General features: G+C 46.2%; 1 protein-coding gene across 1 annotated transcript in view; it reads right to left on the bottom strand.

Annotated features, from left to right (window-relative positions):
* Window positions 1–10,060, bottom strand: part of DNAH9 (dynein axonemal heavy chain 9) — a 330,059-nt gene extending 319,999 nt beyond the window's left edge. The window contains exons 1-2 of the mRNA XM_038536892.1: window positions 9,635–10,060; window positions 820–1,016 (exon numbers count right to left, since the gene is read on the bottom strand). Coding sequence (XP_038392820.1) covers window positions 820–1,016; window positions 9,635–10,060 — 623 coding nt within the window. The remainder of the gene's footprint in view (window positions 1–819; window positions 1,017–9,634) is intronic.
* Between the last annotated feature and the right edge of the window lie 10,414 nt (window positions 10,061–20,474).

The raw sequence follows: 20,474 nt of genomic DNA, 5'->3' as shown, positions 1-20,474 counted from the left end.
TACTTTTTCCTCAAGATCCAATCACAGCCCCTGAAAATATAAGTGATGACAGTAATACACTTGCAAAATACTGGCAAAAGGGCCGACTGTGCTCATGCAGGAAGGTGACCTATTGCCACAGACGTGCTGGATAGAAGATTAATTTATAATTTTATATATATATATATATATATAAAATTTATATAATACAGGCTGGTTTCAAAGAAAAGGAAAAACAAATCTCTATGGGACAGAAATAAAGCTATCTCCTCCCCTAAAAGGAGAAGAGGCAAAGAGGCTGGGGTTTTAATGCCTACCCAGGCGCAGGAGACATGGACTTCAAGTCTCGACAAAGCCAGATTTGTTTCTATTTGGGAAAAAAAATCCCCAAGACCTGATGGAAATCTCCAGCTGCTGGGGGAGCAGGGTGTGGAATCTCAGAGTTAGTTCTGTGACATTATGTGCTGCGTAAATGCTGGGAAGAGGCACGACCGTCTCCCAGGCTGGACCTGGGTCTTTGCCAAGGATGAGACACTGTCCTGATAAGCAAAATAGTGAAATCAGTGTGGCTGCTCTCGGGCCTAAAATAATTCTGCGCAGAAAAAAAGGCCACGTTGCCATGATAGCCTTCAGACACTCTGGGCAGGGGGACCGGGGCAAGTGTGGTAATCTGCAAGAAACACAGTCTGGGGATGTTGGCAGACAGAGCAGACAGTGGGCTTGTATGTGAAACAATTCGAGGTGTGGAGACTGGAATAGAAAGGTCATAAAGGAAACATGGAGATAAACCAGCATCTCCCCTGTCTCAGAGGCCCAGATGGCCAGGCTGGCGCTACTTACATGGTCCCGCTGGGAGAAGCCTCAAACTCCAGTTTTGCTGCGCCCAGTGGGAGAGGAAGCAAAGTTTTCCCCTTCACTTGCTCGAGGATAACCAGGAGGTCACACTGGAGGCTGTGGGCGTGCCGCTGGACATCCTGACGGAGCACGTGGGGCCAGTCCAGGTGATTCTTCTCATTGGCCAAAATGGGGATAACCACCTGAGACAGAGGTGCATGGGCAACAAGGGTGGGCATCCTTCTTCTGACACCTTAATGAAAGACTATTGAGATAGGCCCAGATGGGGATGCCTGGGTGGCTCAGTGGTTGAGCATCTGCCTTTGGCTTGGGGCATGATCCCTGGGGTCCTGAGATTGAGTCCCACATCGGGCTCCTTGCAGGGAGCCTGTTTCTCCCTCTGCCTGTGTCTCTGCCTCTCTCTCTGTGTCTCTCATGAATGAATTAAAAAGAAAAAATCTTAAAAAGAAGAAAAGAAAGAAAGGCCCAGAAACCGTTTTGCAGGCCCCCGTGCTGTGGGGCCTACTATTTTAAAAAATATATTTTATTTTATTATTTATTCATGAGAGACACACAGAGAGAGGGAGGCAGAGACACAGGCAGAGGGAGAAGCAGGCTCCACTAAGGGATCCTGACATGGGACTTGATCCCAGAACTCCAGGATCACTCCCTGGTTCGAAGGCAGGCGCCAAACCACTGAGCCACCCAGGGATCCCCTGTGGGGTCTACTATTAAGAACCAACAGGATGTAGTGCCTTGATATCTGGTAAAATGACAGGGTCCCTGCCAGCCAGCGGATTGCCTCACACAAGCTGATCCCATCTTCCCACAGGAGCCAGTGCACTCCCACCCTCTGGATCCCACCAAGCTCATCTCCCAAAGCTTCTGATGGTTAACTGCATTCCCAAGCACACCCCCTGAGTGACACAGCACCCTCCTCTGTGCTGTGGCTATGTGTGACTTATAAACTGCTGTCAGCCTCCTGTGTCCGGCGTGGTGTGCTCAGCTACTTCCAGAACTCTTGGGAGGGAGCCCTTCCCTCATTTTCAGGGTGAATGAAAGGGATTGAAACCATCGCAGGGGCTCGAGGCAAAGTATAGGACAAATGTAAGTAAGGATGCCCATCTGTCACCAGGTGGTATGACGGGGCATCCTACCTATAGGGCAAACACTAGTTGATTTTGGTCATCTGGTATGGTTCTTCTGGGTTTTGTTTTTGTTTTTGTTTTTTTGGTGGGTTGGGGAAGTACTCATTTCTAGATCCAGATGGGGGACATGAACAAATCTGAGCCAGTGAAAGCCAGACCAAAGTCTGTCATCTGAACTTTTTAGTGAAGAGGACTTTCTCTCTTCTCCTAGTCTGGAACAATTGTGGTCATCTTGCTACCATAGGGACCTTGGAATAGGGTCAATACAGGGAAGGGGCAGTTCTTAGATGGAGAAAGACCAAGTCCTATGACATCATTCGAGCTCTTGAATCAAGCTGCTCTTGAATCTCCTGAGCTACTTTAAATGGAGGTTTTGATCACTTGCCATTTAAAAAGTCGTAGTTAATATAACTTACTAGGAAATGCTGCCTGTCAAATCTCACAGTTAATGGAAAGAATAGCAGGAAAAAAACCCCAGGAAATGTAAAAATTGAGTAAATAATGAAAATAAAGACTCATTTGACTGGTTGGGTCCTATATATGACCAAGAAGTCCATGTGGCTACAAAACAGAGCACCTGGACCCAGCAGGGGAAATCTAAGAGGTTGACTCTTGCTTGGTGATTCTGGAAACAATCGCTGAACTGAGAATTTACAAGGACAGGTGGGCAGAGAGTACCAACAAATGAAATGTTACAAATTGAGCTCTACTCATTCGTGATAAGAAAAGATGCTCTCGGACCCAAGGCAGAAGACCTAACAGGAGAGAAAGAATGAAGAATATTCCTAGGATCTCAAAGGCAGGAGCCATTTCTTATCTGGTCTTTAAAAAAAATTATTTATTTGAGAGAGAGAGAGAAAGGACATGAGTGGAAGGAGCAAAAGGAGAGGGAGAGAGACTCTCAAGCAGACTCTATGCTGAGTGCAGAGCCTGACCCTGGGCTTGACCTCATGACCCTGAGATCATGACCTAAACTGAAACCAAGAGTCAGATACTTAACCAACTGTACCACCCAGGCGCCCCTTATCTGGTCTTTTTATAGCCACCATCCTCTGGAGGTTCTGGCATATAGGAAGAAAAAGTGGGAAGTGGGCTCAGAATGGATTTTTGAGGGCTTTGAGTGGTAGAAAAATAATGAATATGAACTATTTCTGAGACAAAAAGGTACTCATTCATTTATTCAATGAGTATTTGTTGAGCATCTACCGTGTGTTGGTAGTGCTCTAGGTGCTGTGAAGGTATATCAGTGAAGAAAACAGATAAGGATTCCTGATCTCACAAAGTTTATATTTTAGGGGAGAGTCAATAAACAAAACATTCTGCAAAAATAAAGTAAAAAGGGATGCCTGGGTGGCTCAGTGGTTGAACGTCTGCCTTTGGCTCAGGTTGCGATTCCGGAGTCCTGGAATTGAGTCCCGCATCAGGCTCCCCCCACAGGGAGCCTGCTTCTCCCTCTGCCAATGTTTCTGCCTCTCTCCGTGTTTCTCATGAAAACAAATAAGTAAAATGTTTCGAAAATATTTAAAAAAAGAAATAAATAAAGCAGGTGAGGAGGACCAAGAGTGTGGGCTAGACCGATTATAATGATAAATCAAGTGACAAGTAACTAAACAAAGATGGGAGGATAGGGAGAGTGCTATGCAGATCCTTGGGGGAAGTATATTGTAGATAGAAGGAACAGCCAGTGCAAAGGCTGTGAGGTGGGAGCCCTGCCTAGTGTGATCAAGGAGTAGGGAGGTTTGTGAAACTGGAACTGGATGAGCAAAAAGAGTAGAGGTCAGTAAAAGGGGACAAGACCACATGCAGCCCTGTCTATGGGATTTTGATTTTTTACTCGCAGATGAATGGAAATCACTTTGCGGTTCTGAGCAAAGGGAGAGAAATGGTCGGACACATTTTTTAGTAGAAGTGCTCCAGCTTATGTGCTAAGAATAGACTGTAGGGGGCAAAAGTGAAAAGGGGGATGGGTTGGCAAGTCCATGCTATAATACAAGGACAATGGCTTGGCACCTAGGGGAATGGAGGAGATAGTAAGAGAGGGTTTGGTTCTACATACATTTTGAAGGCTCAGCCAATCGGATTCTTTTTTTTTTTTTTTTAAGATTTTATTTATTTATTCATGAGACACACAGAGAGAGAGGCAGAGATACAGGCTGAGGGAGAAGCAGGCTCCATGCAGGGAGCCTGATGTGGGACTCGATCCTGGACTCTGGGATCACACCCTGGGCTGAAGGCAGGCGCTTAACCCTGAGCCACCTAGGCATCCCTCCAATCGATTTCTTAATGGATCAGCTGTGGGGTTGTGAGAGCAAAAAGAGGCATCAGGATGACTCCCAGGTTTGGGGCTTGAGGAAGAATGGAGCTGCCATGAACTTATGTGGGGAAGAACAGGGTAGAGTACATTCTTGAAGGGAGACCAGGAATGTGTTTTTGACACATTAGGATTTGATGCATCTGTTGGACTTCTAAATGGAGACATTGAGTAGGTAGTTGGGATTTCAGAGAAGCAAAGGCTGGAGATGACAAATGCCGTAGATGTCAGATACAGATGGTCTGTGAAACTCTGCAGGTGAATGAGCGCTCCCAAGGAACTGAGGTCACATAAAGAAGGCAGGGTGTCCAAGGAGTGAGCCCAAGGGCTCTCCAAGGTGAGGGAGTTGGGAGGAAGAGGGAGTACCATCAATGGAAAGGAGGAAACCCAGAAGACTGGCGTCCTGAAAACCAAGTGAAGAAAGGGACTTCCAGGAGGAGTGGGTCATCAGGAGCCCTGCTGAATGCTGTTCACAGGTCAAACAGGAAGAGGACTAGTAAAGGGTCATGCCATTTAGTCAAGTGGAAGTCACTGGCAATGCTGACAAGGTCTTTACTTTCTCTTCCATGCAATATGAGGATGACTGTCAGCTAAAACAGGAAAGGAAGGGGGCACAGCAGGAACAGACACATGTTCTAGACATTTTGCTGTAGAGGGGATCACAGAAATGGGATGATGGCTGGTGGGAGGATCGGGATTTACCTAGTAGAAAAGGGAAAAAAAAGAATATAGGAGTGAGGAAAGAATTGTTGGTATGACCTCTTTAAGGAGGTCAGAACAGACGGGATTCAGAGCCAAAGTGGCAGTTTTAAGTCTTGAGGTTGCCATCAGATGACAGCAGACAGTCCACCTGTAGCAATGGATGGGATGGCAGAGCAGGATGAGTATGGATATTTGGCAGATGGGATGCAGGGAAGCATTTATGGAAGTTTTCTTCTATTATTTCCATTTTTAAAATCCAAGTAAGAAGCAAAAATGTCAGAGTGAGGCAGATAGAAATTTTGGACATTTGAGGGGGAAGAAAAGAAAGTGTGTAAAAGTGATCTAGAAAAGCAAGAAGATAATTGGAAGTTTGAGGTGTCAGCTGGGAAGCATAAAAGGCCTATTACAGGTTCAGGGCCATGAATTTTAAGTGGAATATGTTGGTTTTTCTCAGCCCCACTGACTTCACGGATGCGGGTATATGGAACAGACAGAGGGTTGGCTTTCATCAGAAGTATGGTTTTGCCAAATGAATATGACAAAACAAGCAGAGGCCAGTGAGTCAGAAGCTTAGGCAAGGGAATGATGATGATGCACCCAAGCTGGGTGGGGGAAAGCGCATGGGTACTGAGTCAGACAGCGGGAAGGTGGCAGGATGGATGGATGGAGACCCCAACAGGGATTGCAGTAGTGGGTCGTTGTGGGGAGTGAGCTGAAAGATGAGAGTAGTGGTCAGAGAAAGAGGTGGGTGAAATTGGATCACAAGGGAGGGGGTTAGTAATGTAAGGTCTGGGAATGGCCACAGGAAGGGTTGGGGAAGGGAGGGAGGGGGACAAGATCACCAGGGGAGGAAGGTTCAAGGATCCCAGAGGCCTGCTTATTGGAAGGATCATTCATGCGTCTACTGAAGTCGCCATGTGTTAAGGCAGGAGAGATGTTGGAAAGAGTCACTATGAGCCGGGGGCAGTGTCATCAGTATATGACACAGCAATGAGGGGACAGGGTGGCTTCGTCTGGTGACATATGATCCAAACTGAGGTTTTTCAACATGAATCTAGAAGCAGTAAGGGGGAGCGAGGACACCTGTCCCAGCTCCCGGCTCAGAGATGGAAGGGCTGGGGGGAAATATAGCTCTCCTCCAGGGAGAGCAGGGATGGGCAAGATGATGAGGATGGGTTAGAGAAGTGAGGACGCTTTCAAGTAGGAAGTCAAGTGACAATAATTCCTGTCCCTTAGGGCATGCCTACAACCTAGTACACTATTGCAAGTATCCTAATATATTATTTCTAAATTTCATGACACTCCTGCAAGATAGTTAGACCCTGACCCCAGAGGTCACGTGACACATGCATTTTCCAGAACCAGGATTCAAACCCAGGCCCATCAGATCCCACGTCCCATGCTCCCTCTCTAAATACACAGAATTTCAAAATAGCATCCAAGTCTCAGAGCTCAAAGAAAGTCACCTGGCAGCAGTGAGTGGTGTGGCTGGGAGGACGAAGACAGGCAGCAGGGAACTACTTACTAAGTTCTGTCAATTCCGAGAAACATTTCTTGGATGCATTTTTTTTTTAAGACCCTGTACTAGGGTAACAAAATGATGCTGAAATTTATAGCTTTCTTCCTCTTGCTGACATCAACCACCACCACCCCCAACAGCGGAGGGCTTTTCTCAGCCATGTGGGCTCCTCTAGCTTGAGTGTCACTCTGCGGGGTGTGGGAGGAAGAGGGGAGCATGCAGCCAGGGGCCAGGCTGGTCCACAGAGAGGGGAGAGTGGGCAGGAAGGGGAGGGTAGGAGGGGCTTAGGGGATGGGAGGTGAACAGGGAGCTGAAACAGTACAGGATCAGCTTCTGGATGTGTAAGGAAGTAGATGGGAGATGCTGCTACAGGCTTTGAGAAATGCTAAGGCCTGAAGCTATTCCAAAAATAATTTTTGGGGTCCCTGGATGGTTCAGTCAGTTGAGCATCTGACTCTTGGTTTAGGCTCAGATCATAATCCCAGGGTCCTGGGATTGAGTCCTGCATTGGGCTCCATGCTCAAAGGGAGTCTGTTTGAAATTCTCTCTAAAATAAATAAATACATCTTAAAAAAAATATAAGTGTACCTTGTACCTCAGCTTCCTAGTTTCTCAGGCCTGTGGATTACTCTGTTAATGAATGCTCCTTCCTTCTTTCCATCCTCCCTCTCTTCTCTTTTTAGCAGAAATGGTAGCATACTATAGTTCTACACCTTAAAAAAAAATTATCTTAAATGGCAGCACTATTTACAACAGCCAAGAGGTGAAAGCAACCTACACATCCATCCATGGATGAATGGATAAAGAAAGGGCGGTGTATTCGTACAGTGGAATAGTACTCAGCCTTAAGAAGGAAAATAATTCTACATCATAATTCATCCATGCTACAATCGTGGATGAACCTCGGGGACATCATGCTAAATGAAATAAGGCAGTTACAAAAAGACACATATTGCATGATTCCATTTATATGAGGAAAGCAGAGCTATCAAGTTCATAGGAACAGAAAGTGGAATCGTGGGTGCTGGGGCCTCAGGAGAGGCAGAGTGAGGGAATTGTTTGGTGGGTTTAGACTAAGTCATGCCGGATGGTGGGAGTTCCTGGGGACTTGCTGGCCAACAGTGTGTGTGGTTGGAGATATTGTACTGTACACTTGGAAATTATTGGGAGAGTGAATTTTATCTCCTGTGGGTTTTTATTTGCCACAATAAATACAAATTAACTTAAGAACTCCTTCCATAGCAATCATTCCTTTTAACTATAGATAGACCCTAATTCATTCACCCAGTCCTCGATAGATAAACATTTGATTTGTTTCCAGTCTCTTTTGATACACCCATGAAAATTCTGGAGCACTTGAGAGTTTGAACTATTTCAAAATTACTTTGGCTTGCTGGATACATTTCCTTGGTGGGACACAACTCTGAGATAGGCCCGCTGTCCCCCACACGTACTAAGTGTAGTTCCACATCCAAACCGTTGTGCAATCTGCTCCTAGTGCCTTGAAAGTTACCTTGATGTCTATGTCCCCTGATCCTTCCTCTTGTTCAGGAGCCGGTTCAACACTGGCTCTCCAACCACACACATGTCTCTCCTCTGAACACAATGGCACTTCCTTCTATCATCATCATTCATGCGCGGGATTTGATCCAAGCTTGGACCTCTGCAGTGATGGTGTTCAGACGATGCACGGCAGTAAAGCCATTCCGGTTGTTAAAAAGATTGAAATACATCCCTGTCTCCTGAGAAACCTGGCTTCTCGGGGCCCCTCCAAGGGGTGACTGTCATGCATGCCCCTTCCCTGAAATTCTCCCTCTCCAGAGCTTTCTGATAAAGCATATCTGGCCCAGCAGAGAGCCTAAGGACCTAGCTCCAGTACTGCAGCCAAGGTCATGTGAGTTCTAGCTCCACCCCAGTCACAGGAGTTTTAAATATTTATTAAAAGAGGATTAACTGCATGGGTGGGATCTCATCTTCTCTTTGTTTGGTATTCCTGAGAGCCTCCATCACACAAAATATCATATAACTGGTACCCCATTAGTATTTGTTTTACAAGCTGCAGGATCCAGTGCATCAAGCCTCCAGAAACACACACACTCAACTTACAGGGAAATTTACTCCCAGTCCAGAAAGTTCTAAATGTCCCAAGAATCTTGCCTCTGCAGAGCACCCTCTCTGAAACCTCCTGTACTCTCCAAGCTCTGGCTGCGGTGTTCTAGAAGGATGTATAACCCACGTCTCCGGAGACCTTCCTCCCTCAGCTCCGGGTGGACGGCTCCAAACGCCTGTTGGACATTTCCAACCGGATGCCCCAACTTCTCATCTTGGCACAGGGCTGACAACTGGGTTCATGGATGTGTGGTTTAGGGATGAGATGAAATCAAAACCAAACCCCCTTCGCCTTTGAGTCCCCTCTGTGGGTAGGCACTGTGTGTCGATGGCCTTTTCCCTCCGCTGCCTTACTCACCCCACTGAGATGCCCTGTTGTTCGCCACGACCTGTCTTCCCTAGTCTCGGCCCACAGAGGGGGTTAAGAGATACTGCGCCTTAAAAAGTGGTCAGGGTTAGCAGTCTTTACGTTCTGTCTCCCTTTCTGATATTTCCCACACATTTCTTCTCCCTTCCCTTATATTCCCTTTCACTATTATTTATATTCCCCAAATGAATGAGAACATATAATGTTTGTCCTTCTCCGACGTAAAGACTGCTAACTCTGGGAAACGAACTAGGGGTGGTAGAAGGGGAGAAGGGCGGGGGGTGGGAGTGAATGGGTGACGGGCACTGGGGGTTATTCTGTATGTTAGTAAATTGAACACCAATAAAAAATAAATTAAAAAAAAAAAAGTGGTCAGGATCCAGCAGGCAACTTCAGTCTGGCCTCCCCCTGACTTTGGCTTGTGCCCAGACCAAGACTGACACGAGCCTGAGCCCCTCCGCAGCTTGCTCCAGCTCCCTCGCACTTCTCAGGGTGCCCGGGCTTCTTCCTCCGCATCCCCTCCGGCCGTGCCCCGCCCTCCGGCCCCGCAGCCCCATCCCCTCCGGCCCCGCCCCCGGCCCCGCCCCCTCGGCCACACCCCTCCCTGCCCCGCCCCCTCAGCCCCCGCCCGCTCCGGGGCCGCGGGGTCACCCGCCCACCCTCACCTCGGAGAACATCGCGGCCAGGTGCTGCAGGGGGGCGGCGGGCAGGTCCCCGCACAGCACGGCGCCGCGGAGGCTGCGGGGCCCCGGCGGCTCGGGCCCGGTGCGCAGGAAGAAGAGCCCCTTGGCGCGAGGCGGGCCGGCCTCGGGCCCCGTGTCCAGCCCGGGCCGCACCGCCAGGCCCCCGGGCCCGGGCCGCACCACCAGCAGCAGCGGCGGCCGCGGGCCCCCCGCAGCCTCGCGGCCCAGGAAGGCGTGCAGCAGCCGCTCCGCCTCGGACGTGCCCGCGCAGCGCTCCCAGACTCCGGCGGCCGGCCGCAGGCTCCGGGCCACGTAGGCCCCCAGGAGTCGCAGGCGCGGGTCGGCGGCGCCGCGCCCCGGGTCGCCGCTCTCGGCAGCCCGCGCCGCCCGCTCCTCCGCGCCCGGCATCGCGCGCCGACTCCCGCCGACGCCGCCGTTTCCCTGGCGACGCGGACGCGGCCGGGACTCCGCCTCCGCCCCCCTCCTATTGGGCAAGAGACTCCTGGCCCCGCCCCCTCGCGGCCGCACGGTAGGAGAGCGACGCCGAGGCCAGGGGGCGGGGTCGCGTCGCTGTTGCTAGGAAACGGGCCGCGGCTCCTATTTGATGCCGGGTCTCTGGGCTGCAGGTGCTCACCCGGGACCCTCCCGGACAATCGATGGTTTATTGACGGGGTGCGTGGAGGGCAGCGCGGGGTGTGAATGCTGCTAAGGGCCTTGCTGCCGAAGGTCAGAGTAAATTCCTCAGAGGACTCCAGACGCTGAAAATATGATGGTTCTCCCACCTACTCCCCAAATTGTGCAATTCACACTTGAAAACAGGATCAAATCGTAAAACAGACGTAAGCGGATTCAAGGAAGTTTTGTTGCTTTTCTGTGTGAACTTCAATACTTTAAAAGGCCGTGGATGGGGCTACCGAGCATTTTGAAATATGCTGGTGTGGCCGAAGAATTGAGTTTTCTTTCTTTTTTTTTTTATAATACATTTATTTTTTATTGGTGTTCAATTTGCCAACATACAGAATAACACCCAGTGCTCATCCCGTCAAGTGCCCACCTCAGTGCCCATCACCCAGTCACCCCCCCCACCCCGCCCTCCTCCCCTTCCACCACCCCTAGTTCGTTTCAGAGTTAGGAGTCTTCCATAGAACTGAGTTTTCTATTTAATTTACTATTTACTATTAAATTATAGTTTAGTTTTAGCTCAGTTTCAGAATTTCCATATCCATAATTTAAAAAAAAGGTGGGGGGGGGGCAGCCCCGGTGGCCCAGCGGTTTGGCGCCGCCTTTGGCCAGGGGTGTGATCTGGAGTCGCGGGATCGAGTCCCACGTCGGGCTCCCTGCATGGAGCCTGCTTCTCCCTCAGCCTGTGTCTCTGCCTCTCTCTCTCTCTCTCTCTCTCTCTTTCTGTCTCTCATGAATAAATAAATAAAATCTTTAAAAGATAATAAATAAAAGGTGGGCAGCCCTGGTGGCTCAGCGGTTTAGCGCCGCCTTCAGCCCAGGGTGCGATCCTGGAGACGCGGGATCGAGTCCCACGTCGGGCTCCCGGCGTGGAGCCTGTTTCTCCCTCTGCCTGTGTCTCTGATGAGTAAATAAATAAAATCTTGTGTTTTTTTTTTTTTTTTTTTTAGTGTCCTGTTTTGTTCGTGCCTTGAGTGTGCGCTCAATCTGACACATGGGGACTCAAACTCTGAGATTACTGTGATTTACATGAGTATGGCTCCAATCAATTCTTAGATGCATGAAAGTGTGTTTATTTATTTTTTAAATATTTATTTATTCATGAGAGATACATAGAGAGAGGCAGAGACATAGACAGAGGGGGAAGCAGGCTTTCTGCAGGGAGCCCAATGCGGGACTCCATCCCAGGACCCCGGGATCACAACCTGAGCCAAACGCAGATGCTCAACCACTGAGTCACTCAGGACTCCCTAAAATTGCTTTTAAATATGCAGGATGTTCAGAGTCTGCGAGATACCTGGATCTTATCTTCAAAAAAGAATGAGGTGAAGCACCTTTCCTGACTTCAGAAATTATTATTTGTCACCTGCTGAATCCCTCTTCATTATAGGAATATAAATAGCTTGGCCCTTTGCATCATGTAAGGGGAGAATGGGACACGGACAGGGACAGCCTGGCAGCATGAGAGCTGCAGGTCTGAAATGAGCTCTCCCCTTGCCCTACCACCCTGATTTTAATCAATCAGAAACTGCAGAATTTCTGGTAAAAAAAAAAAAAAAAAGAAGAAGAAGAAGAAGAAAGAATGTTGTAACAGGCTTCAAAAGAACATTAACAGAATAAGCAGTTATCAAAGGGAACTCAGCTAACAAGAACCCCTCAGGAAAAGTTGGTAGCTAGAAAGTAAAATGATTGACTTCATAATAACCAGGGCACAGGAGGTGCTATGATGAAAAATGTTCACAATAGAAAATGAATCTTTATGTTTGTAAAGAGTGTTTTATCATTGTTAAACAGTAGGAAGACCAACTGTGAGTAAAGGGACAAAGCAGAGGCACTAAAATGAGTTTATTTTTTATTTTAAACATTTAATTTATTTGCAAGAGAGAGAGTGAGCACACATGAGTAGGGGGAGGGGCAGAGGGACAGGGAGAGAGTGAATCCAAGCAGACTTCCCACTGAGCACAGAGCCTGACTCAGGGCTCTATCCCAGGCCCCTGAGATCATGACTTGAGCCAAAAACAAGAGTCGGACACTCAACTGACTGAGCCACCCAGGCAGCCCACACTTAAATAATTTTAAGATGAATATGATGATTGTCATTGCAAAAAAACCATCAGGGAAAGATAGAAGTGTTGGAGGCTTCTTACACATATCATAGTTTTGTAGAGTTTTTATTTTTGCATAGAGGAAAGCATGATATAATTTATTTTTTAAAAGATTTTATGTATTTATTCATGAGAGATACAGAAAGAGAGAGAGAGGCAGAGACACAGGCAGAGGGAGAAGCAGGCTCCGTTCAGGGACTCGATCCCAGGTCTCCAGGATCACACCCTGGGCTGAAGGTGGCAATAAACTGCTGAGCCACCCTGGCTGCCCTAAATGTGTGAATCCTGATCATGTTTTATAGAGCGAGTGAAATCAGAGCCATTAACTTCCTGTAAACCCTTCAAATAAAGTTTCTACTACCCCAACCGTGGCTTATTTTGCCTTTCATCCTATTGTCCTTTGCCCCAATATACATAAAAATAGAAACCCAGGAACCGATAGAGATGACTTGAGGATGTGTATCTGAGAGAGAAGGCTCCTGAACACTGGCAATCCCAGCTTTCCCTTTTTTCCCTCTAAAAACACACCTTTATCTTAATTTTAGAAGGAAGTGGGGGGACAGTTAAATGGGGTTTTTTGAAAGCAACTGACATCAAGTTTATATTGTATAATTACAGTAAGGGAAGTAAAATAACAAATGTGTTAGCTATCTATTACTGGGTAACAAATGACATGACAAGTTAGCAGCTTAATAACACTTATTATGTAACATAGTTTATGATGACTTAGGAATTTGGGTGCCGCTTATCTGGGTGGTGCTGGCTCGGGATCTTTCACAATGTTTCTTCACATCACAAGATGTCACCAGGGGCTGCATCATCTAAAGGCTTGACCAGGTCTGGAGGAGCCACTTCGAGATGGCTTGCTCCCATGGCTGGGAGTCAGAGCCATTGGGTACTTGATGTCTTCATAACATTATGGTTGGCTTCCCCTAGACCAAGTGATCTAAGAGGGAGCAGGCAAGACAGAGGCCACAATGTCCCTCACAGCCTAGCCTTGGAAGGACACACCGTCATTTCTGCAATAGTCCTCATACACAGATTCACCCTATTCAGTTTGAGAGGGAAGTGGACCAGGATGTGAATATCAGGGGACAAGAATTATTGGTGCCAGCCAAGAGGCTGGCTGCTACAGAGAGTATTAAAGACAATACTGAATTTGTAAAACTATTCAGATGAAATTATTTCCCTTTTTAAAAAAAAAATTATTTATTTATTTTAGAAGTAGGGAGGGACAGAGGAGAGAGTTTTAAGCAGACTCTGCGCTGAGTGTGGAGCCCGACCTGGGGCTCAGTCTCACAACTGTGAGATCAGGACCTGATCCAAAACCAAGAGTTAAAGGCTTAACTGACTGTACCACCCAGGTGCCTTTATTTCCATTTTTTTAAATTAGAAACTGAAACTTCCTTCTATGAGCATAAGTTTTTCTTCATAGCAGATTTTTTTTTTACTTTGTGCAATCCCTATTCAACACTTTTTAATAATGATCTCTTTAAATTCTAGACAGTCATCATTGGCAAGATTTTGTTCACACAACCAAGCACAATGCAAAATGTAAAGCCTTTACAATCTTTCAAAATTTAGCAGTTGACATTATGTTTACAGAATCTAACGGTCCTTTTCTTCATGGACAAACACAATGTTGAAATTTCTCATGATGCTGCTAATGGATATTGAATCTACATCAACCATTTCATATCAAGTATTCAAAACAATAATGAAATTTTATTTTATTTATTTATTTGAGAGAGAGTAGGAGAGGGACGAGCAGACTCCATGCTAGCACAGAGTCCAACTCAGGACCCTGAGATCATGACTTGAGCTGAAATCAGGAGTTGGATGCTTAACCAACTGAGCCACCCAGGCACCCCATGATGAAGTTTTGAATGAAAGAGCGTGCATGTGTTGGTAGAGTAGTCTCCTTGCAGCCATCTTAGATGCCACTAAATGAAGAAGTCTGATGCAAATGGGCAGATATATCGGAAACATGTGCCAAAGGAAAACTCAAGCTACCCAGAACTCCATTCTGGAGGCATGTATAGAATATTAATTGTTTATAAGAGCAAAATCATGGGAAACAGACTGTTTACCAGTGATAGAACAGATAGATAAATTGTGGTGTATGCCATTCATCTAATAAAATACTATACAGCCGTGAAGAGGAAATGAGCTGTAGCTGCGTATATTAACACAGATGGGTTTCAAAAGCATAATGTTAAACAAAAAGGTAAGTTGCAGATAAATGTATCTTGTATTATGTTTCTTAGAAGTTTTAAACCAAACCAAACAAACAATATTTTGTTAGACAGGCATACACACCAAGTAATCTGGAGAAAAGTCAGGGAACTATTATCATAAGATTCAGATTTTGATTGCTGCTCAGAAGTGGAAGGGGTGTGGGATGGTGGGAGACACACAGGGGTCTTTCCTGTCCCTGGTAATGGTTTATTTCTTCACCTGGCTTATGGGTTTTCCTTTTACTATTCATTCTTCTTAAACCATACTTATGTATCCTATACATTCTTGTGTATGTATGAAATACTTCATAACTAAAAAAATAAAAAGGGGCATGCCGTTTCTTGTACTCGGAATGTTGTGCCCAAAAATAGTTATGTAGAAAGATCCATACAAATAAACATGATTGCATTTTAAATACAACCTCATGGGGGTACCTGGGTGGCTCAGGGGTTGAGCATCTGCTTTCAGCTCAGGGGGTGATCCTGGGGTCCTTGGATCCGGTCCCACATCAGGCTACCTGCAGGAAGCCTGCTTTTCCCTCTGCCTCTGTGTGTCTCTCATGAATAAATAAATAAAATCTTGGGGATCCCTGGGTGGCACAGCGGTTTGGCGCCTGCCTTTGGCCCAGGGCACGATCCTGGAGACCGGGGATTGAGTCCCACGTCGGGCTCCCGGGGCATGGAGCCTGCTTCTCTCTCTGCCTCTCTCTCTCTCTCTATCATAAAAATTTAAAAAAATTGCATTAATAAATAAATAAATAAATAAATAAATAAATAAATAAAATCTTAAAAAAAAAATCTATCCTTGCATGAACTTCTTCATCCCAAGTAAAAATTCCTCCCTTTATGCTAATAGCTGCCAAATCTGTCTCCAGCCCAGGACTAAGTAGGTATATCATTTAGGGCAATATCTATTTTCCCTCAAACCTCTGTAGAAATCCCTTTTTTGAAATTTAGTGTTGAAGAGAAGTCTGAAGCCAGCCTGATTTTTGTTCCTTGGTAGGTAACATTTTGAAACTACATAATTGTTTAAGGCAGTTTTTTTTCTTCCCTTTTTAGTTCTGTGATTTAAAGAAAAAAAAATGTTTTAGGATATAACTAAAGTCCCATTGATTTGATTTTTACCTAAATTGTGAGAGTGCTTTCAGTTCTCATAATGATGGGTTTCTTCGCAGTAGTAAAGTGTTCTATGGAATCTTTGATTATTACCTATTTTCTACTTGCACTTTCTGGTCGGCTTCTCTGGTAATGTAAACTGATAAAGTGTGCTCAAAATTACAAGTAAGGGATACATTTTGAAATACTAATTGAGGTTTTTTTTTATTTTTTATTTTTTATTCCTATATGTTTTGATGTTGTCCTGTGGCTCTCAACTCACTGAGTTAGTGACATTTAATGCCTCAGGGGAGTGTGGATACAGCTTCAAACAGTCTATTGAATATCTGAATAGTTTTCAAACACACAACAGAGACAATAGTCTTGAAAGCCATGCTATTTCTTTTCTTTGATTGTAAGAGCTAAGCACTTAAGAGGGAAAAAAGGTTTGTGTGGTATTGCTCGTTTGTTTTAATTGCAGGAGTCAGTTTTGAGAACACAGGGCACACAGTCTGGAGACTGAGAGGCTAGAACATATGTGCTAACCTGTAGATGGATAATAAGCACATTTCCTAGTGAGGACACATAATGGGAAGGAGAGCCACGGAAGCAAAGTGGAGGATAACTTAGATAATCTGTAGAATTATTAAGCCTTTCAGGAGAGTCCGAGGAAGGGGACAGGACATGAGAGCTACTACAGAAATACTAGGGTGTGCAGGAGAAGGGGGCACTTGACCCTGGCTTCCCAGGGAACCCCTGGTGTTAGTGCAGCAATGGATGAGAGCAGGGTCTAAGGAGAGTAAGCAGATAGCAGACTTTCGATGCTGCCTTGCCTTAGCATGTTCAGGGGACAGAGGTGGATAGTTCCCAAGATATTTGTTGGATGGCTAAGAAGAGCATAGAAATGCTTGAAGGGTCCGCCTGGGGCTTAGCTGAGAAGGACGAAGTCTATGTACCTGTATCACTTAGAGGCTTGGTGAATGACAGTGCATGGTTACCAGGGCCAACTATACCAGATGGTTTATATCTCGGTGAGGACATAGGACAGTTGTAGATCCTCTCCTGATGACCAGAGGATACTTAAGTTCCTCTGGGATCTTCCAGCCCTCCCCAGAAGAGGGTAAAAGGAAAGAATCCTGACTAGCTTATACAGACATCAAGTGATTGGATAACCATGAACTGGCAAGACAGTTTTCTACTGACAGGGCATAGGGACGAATGAGTCTGGGCTTGGTCAGAGCCACTCCAAGATTTATGGAAATTAGGAGTTTCTTATAGAAATCAGACCTTAGGGGCACCTGGGTGGCTCAATGGTTGAGTGTCTGCCTTTGGGGCATGATCCTGGGGTCCTGGGATCGAGTCCCGCATTGAGCTCTCCGTGGGGAACCTGCTTCTCCCTCTGCCTATGTCTCTGCCTCTCTCTCTTGAATAAATAAATGAAATCTCTAAAAAAAAAAAAAAAAAAAAAAGCCAGAAAGAAATGAAATCAGACCTTCCATGACTGTGGGAAGAGCAAGGAAGTGAAGTGGGGAAGGTCTGGAAGATTGTAGCTGGAGGATCAGAGAAATCGTCATAGTTTCATAACCACGGAGAAGGTACTTTTATCGTATTTAAAGACTATTTCCTGCCTGCGGCTACACACCTCCCAGAATCCAATCTCCTCCAGGGCCATCTTTTAATAAGAGTTTCTGTTTCTGAGGGTAGAAAGATGATGAGAATAGAAAGTGTGTGGTAAGATTAAACTGTATGCTATAAGGGGGTAAAATATTGGTCACGTCACATGGTTACTGTCACAGGTTGGTAAACTATAGCCTGTGGGCCAAATCCAACCCAGCGCCTAATTTTTGCAAATTTAAATCAATTGGAGGGGCACCTGGGTGGCTCAGTGGCTCAGGTCATGGTACTGGGGTCCTGGGATCGAGTCCCGTGTTGGGCTCCTCATGGGGAGCCCGCTTCTCCCTCTGCCTGTGTCTCTGCCTCTATGTGACTTTTTTCCTACACTACAAGGGTGGAGTTGAATTGTTCAAGTCTACACAGATAGAATAGCCCACAAAACCTAAAATACTGGGGAACCTGGGTGGCTCAGTGGTTGAGCGTCTGCCTTCGGCTCAGGGCATGATCCTGGGGTCCTGGGATCGAGTCCCACATCGGGCTCCCTGCATGGAGCCTGCTTCTCACTCTTGCCTGTGTCTCTGCCTCTCTCTCTGGGTCTCTCATGAATAAATAAATAAAATCTTTTTTAAAAAGTCACTAAAATATTTACCTCTCTCTGGAAACAAATTGACCAACCTCTAGTTTATTTTTATTGATTTTTAAAAAATAATTTATTTATTTGAGAGAGAGTGAGAGCACAAGGCCAGTGAGGGGCAGAGAGAGAAGCAAACTCCCCACTAAGCAGGAAGCCTGATTTGGGGCTCCATCCCGGGACCCAGGATCAGGACCTAGAGCTGAGTGAAGGCAAGTGTTTAACTGCCTGAGCCACCCAGGCGACCTGGCCAACCTCTAGTTTAGATTAGCTACTTTCAGGTCTTTTAGTTGGCAGGAACTCAATGTGGAGAAGGCATAAAGTTGTCTTAGTCTCAAAGTCAAAATCAGAATGGGTTTGGTGGTTTCCATATATTTTAGAGTAAAAAGTCCATCTTTCCAGATTGTGGAATCAGGCAAATCTTCAGTCACAGCTGTGAAAGTGAGGAGAATTCTTTTTTCCTGTTCTCTTATTCTAGTTATTCTAGTGAGAAGTTGGGAGAGGTTACATTAAATGTCCCTAGCTAGATATAATTTTAAACAACATAATGTGCTTTCTCATTAATGGCTATTGATGGCTCTTTTTTTAAAGATTTTATTTATTTATTCATGAGAGACAGAGAGAAAGCAGCAGAGACACAGGCAGAGGGAGAAACAGGCTCCCTGCAGGGAGCCTGATGCAGCCTCAATCCCAGGACCCCAGGATCACAACCTGAGCTGAAGATGGATGTTCAACCACTGAACCACCCAGGGGCCCCTGGCTATTAATGGTTCTAACTGCATTCTTTTTCTCTCCATGACCCAGCCTGTTCTGGGGGCTGTGGAGGTAGTGATCTTACACTTCTGAGAGCAGGAATGCATTTGCCCATCATTTATTCTGCGTGCCTTGGGGATGCAGTGATGGATGGGCTATCGTGTTGTCTTCAGAGAGAACAAGCCATTTAGTGACAATCCAAAAGGGCAATGCTAGAGGCTGTCTACTTTCTGAATCTAGTCAATCTCTACACCGCACTCAGCCAGTTATTCAAAAGTCGGCAGAAAGGTGGTTTGATGGACATCGGTTTTGTTTGTGTTTTTACCCCTGCATCCATTCATTCACCCTTCTTCTAGAAACTGTTACCACGTTTTCTTTGGGGAAAATACCTCCACCCATGAACCGCCTTCTACCCTAACCCCAGTCGAGGTGCTCCTGGTAGGGTTCAGTATCCAGCCCTAAAACTGAAGTGTATGACCAAACTAACCAGACCTTTCTGTCCCCTCTCCACCCCCATCAGTGTGGCACTGGGCTCGTGATCCCATCAGAACAGTGTCTATAGGAGATGTGAAGGGCGAAACTTCACCCTCTCTATAAACCACAGCACAGGCCTAGCTCTTGATTTCTGCCCTGCTTTTGAATGAAGGCAATACACCAGAAATTAATATGCATGGATTTCCCTGTGTTTGTCCACCCTTCAGTGTTTAATTCCCAGAAGGATGAGAGAAATACTTGCTCAATTAAATGAGCGAAACAATAGCAATCCTCGTTTGCTTCTCACCCATAATTGTCCCACAAAAATGCACTATGAAGAGTTGATGAAGCTCTTCATTAAAAAAAATGAATCCTACACATTAATCATAATCATCTAAAGGGTGTAACTGTACATTTTCCACCCAGGATATAGTCGGTGGGGGCAGAACAAGGAAAGCTGCAGAAAACACACCTTCTCAGCAATCTCTTTTGTGTGATTGTGGGAGTTCTTGGGTCTTGGCATGAACTTTAGTTCTTGGATATGATACTCTAGATTCTGGAAGAAATCACACTTCTGAGAAGCTTGAGGGAGCCAACCCTTCCCATGGAAACGGGATCGTAAATTTGTGAGATGCATGCTCCGTCCTGACTGCATGAGTGAACCAAGTAATAATGCATGTCTTATCAAACCTCTGAAAGATTGTGCTCCTCTCTGAACTGGTCAGTGGGGGTCAGGTGGGATGGGGAGGAGGGGGAGAAAGCATCGTGATGAACACTGGCTGCTGTTCTTCAGGGGCCCCTGGGGTTGGGAAGAAGAGAAAAGATCCTTGATGCCTTGCCTAATAGCCATTGTCTCTCAGATCAGAGAGAACTTTCCAGATTCTTTCTGCTTACCTCCAGGAAAGTGGGAGATCTCAGCTCCTTCTCAGTGTCTCTCTGTCTTTGGAGCTCCAGCCCTGCCCCTTGCTTCCTAACCAGAGATGCAGAACCAGATGGACCAGCTTACACCCAGGAGATAAGGGGTACGGTCCACAAGGGGACCTTCCAGGGGTCGGAGATGAGTGTACCTGTCTTCTCTTCCAGGGCTTCTCAGCTGCAGCCACATGTCACAGTCACCAGGGGATTTTTAGAAGTCCCAATGCCCAGGCCCACCCTGGGGTCACTGAAGCAGTATCTGGGGGACAGGGCCTCAGCCTTGGGACATGTTGAAATATCTCCAGGTGATTCCAGGG

This window comes from Canis lupus, chromosome 5 (assembly GCF_011100685.1).
Source record: "Canis lupus familiaris isolate Mischka breed German Shepherd chromosome 5, alternate assembly UU_Cfam_GSD_1.0, whole genome shotgun sequence".
In the NCBI taxonomy this organism is placed as follows: domain Eukaryota; kingdom Metazoa; phylum Chordata; class Mammalia; order Carnivora; family Canidae; genus Canis; species Canis lupus.
Note: the sequence above shows the minus strand (reverse complement) of the source record. Positions and strands in the feature narration are given on the sequence as shown.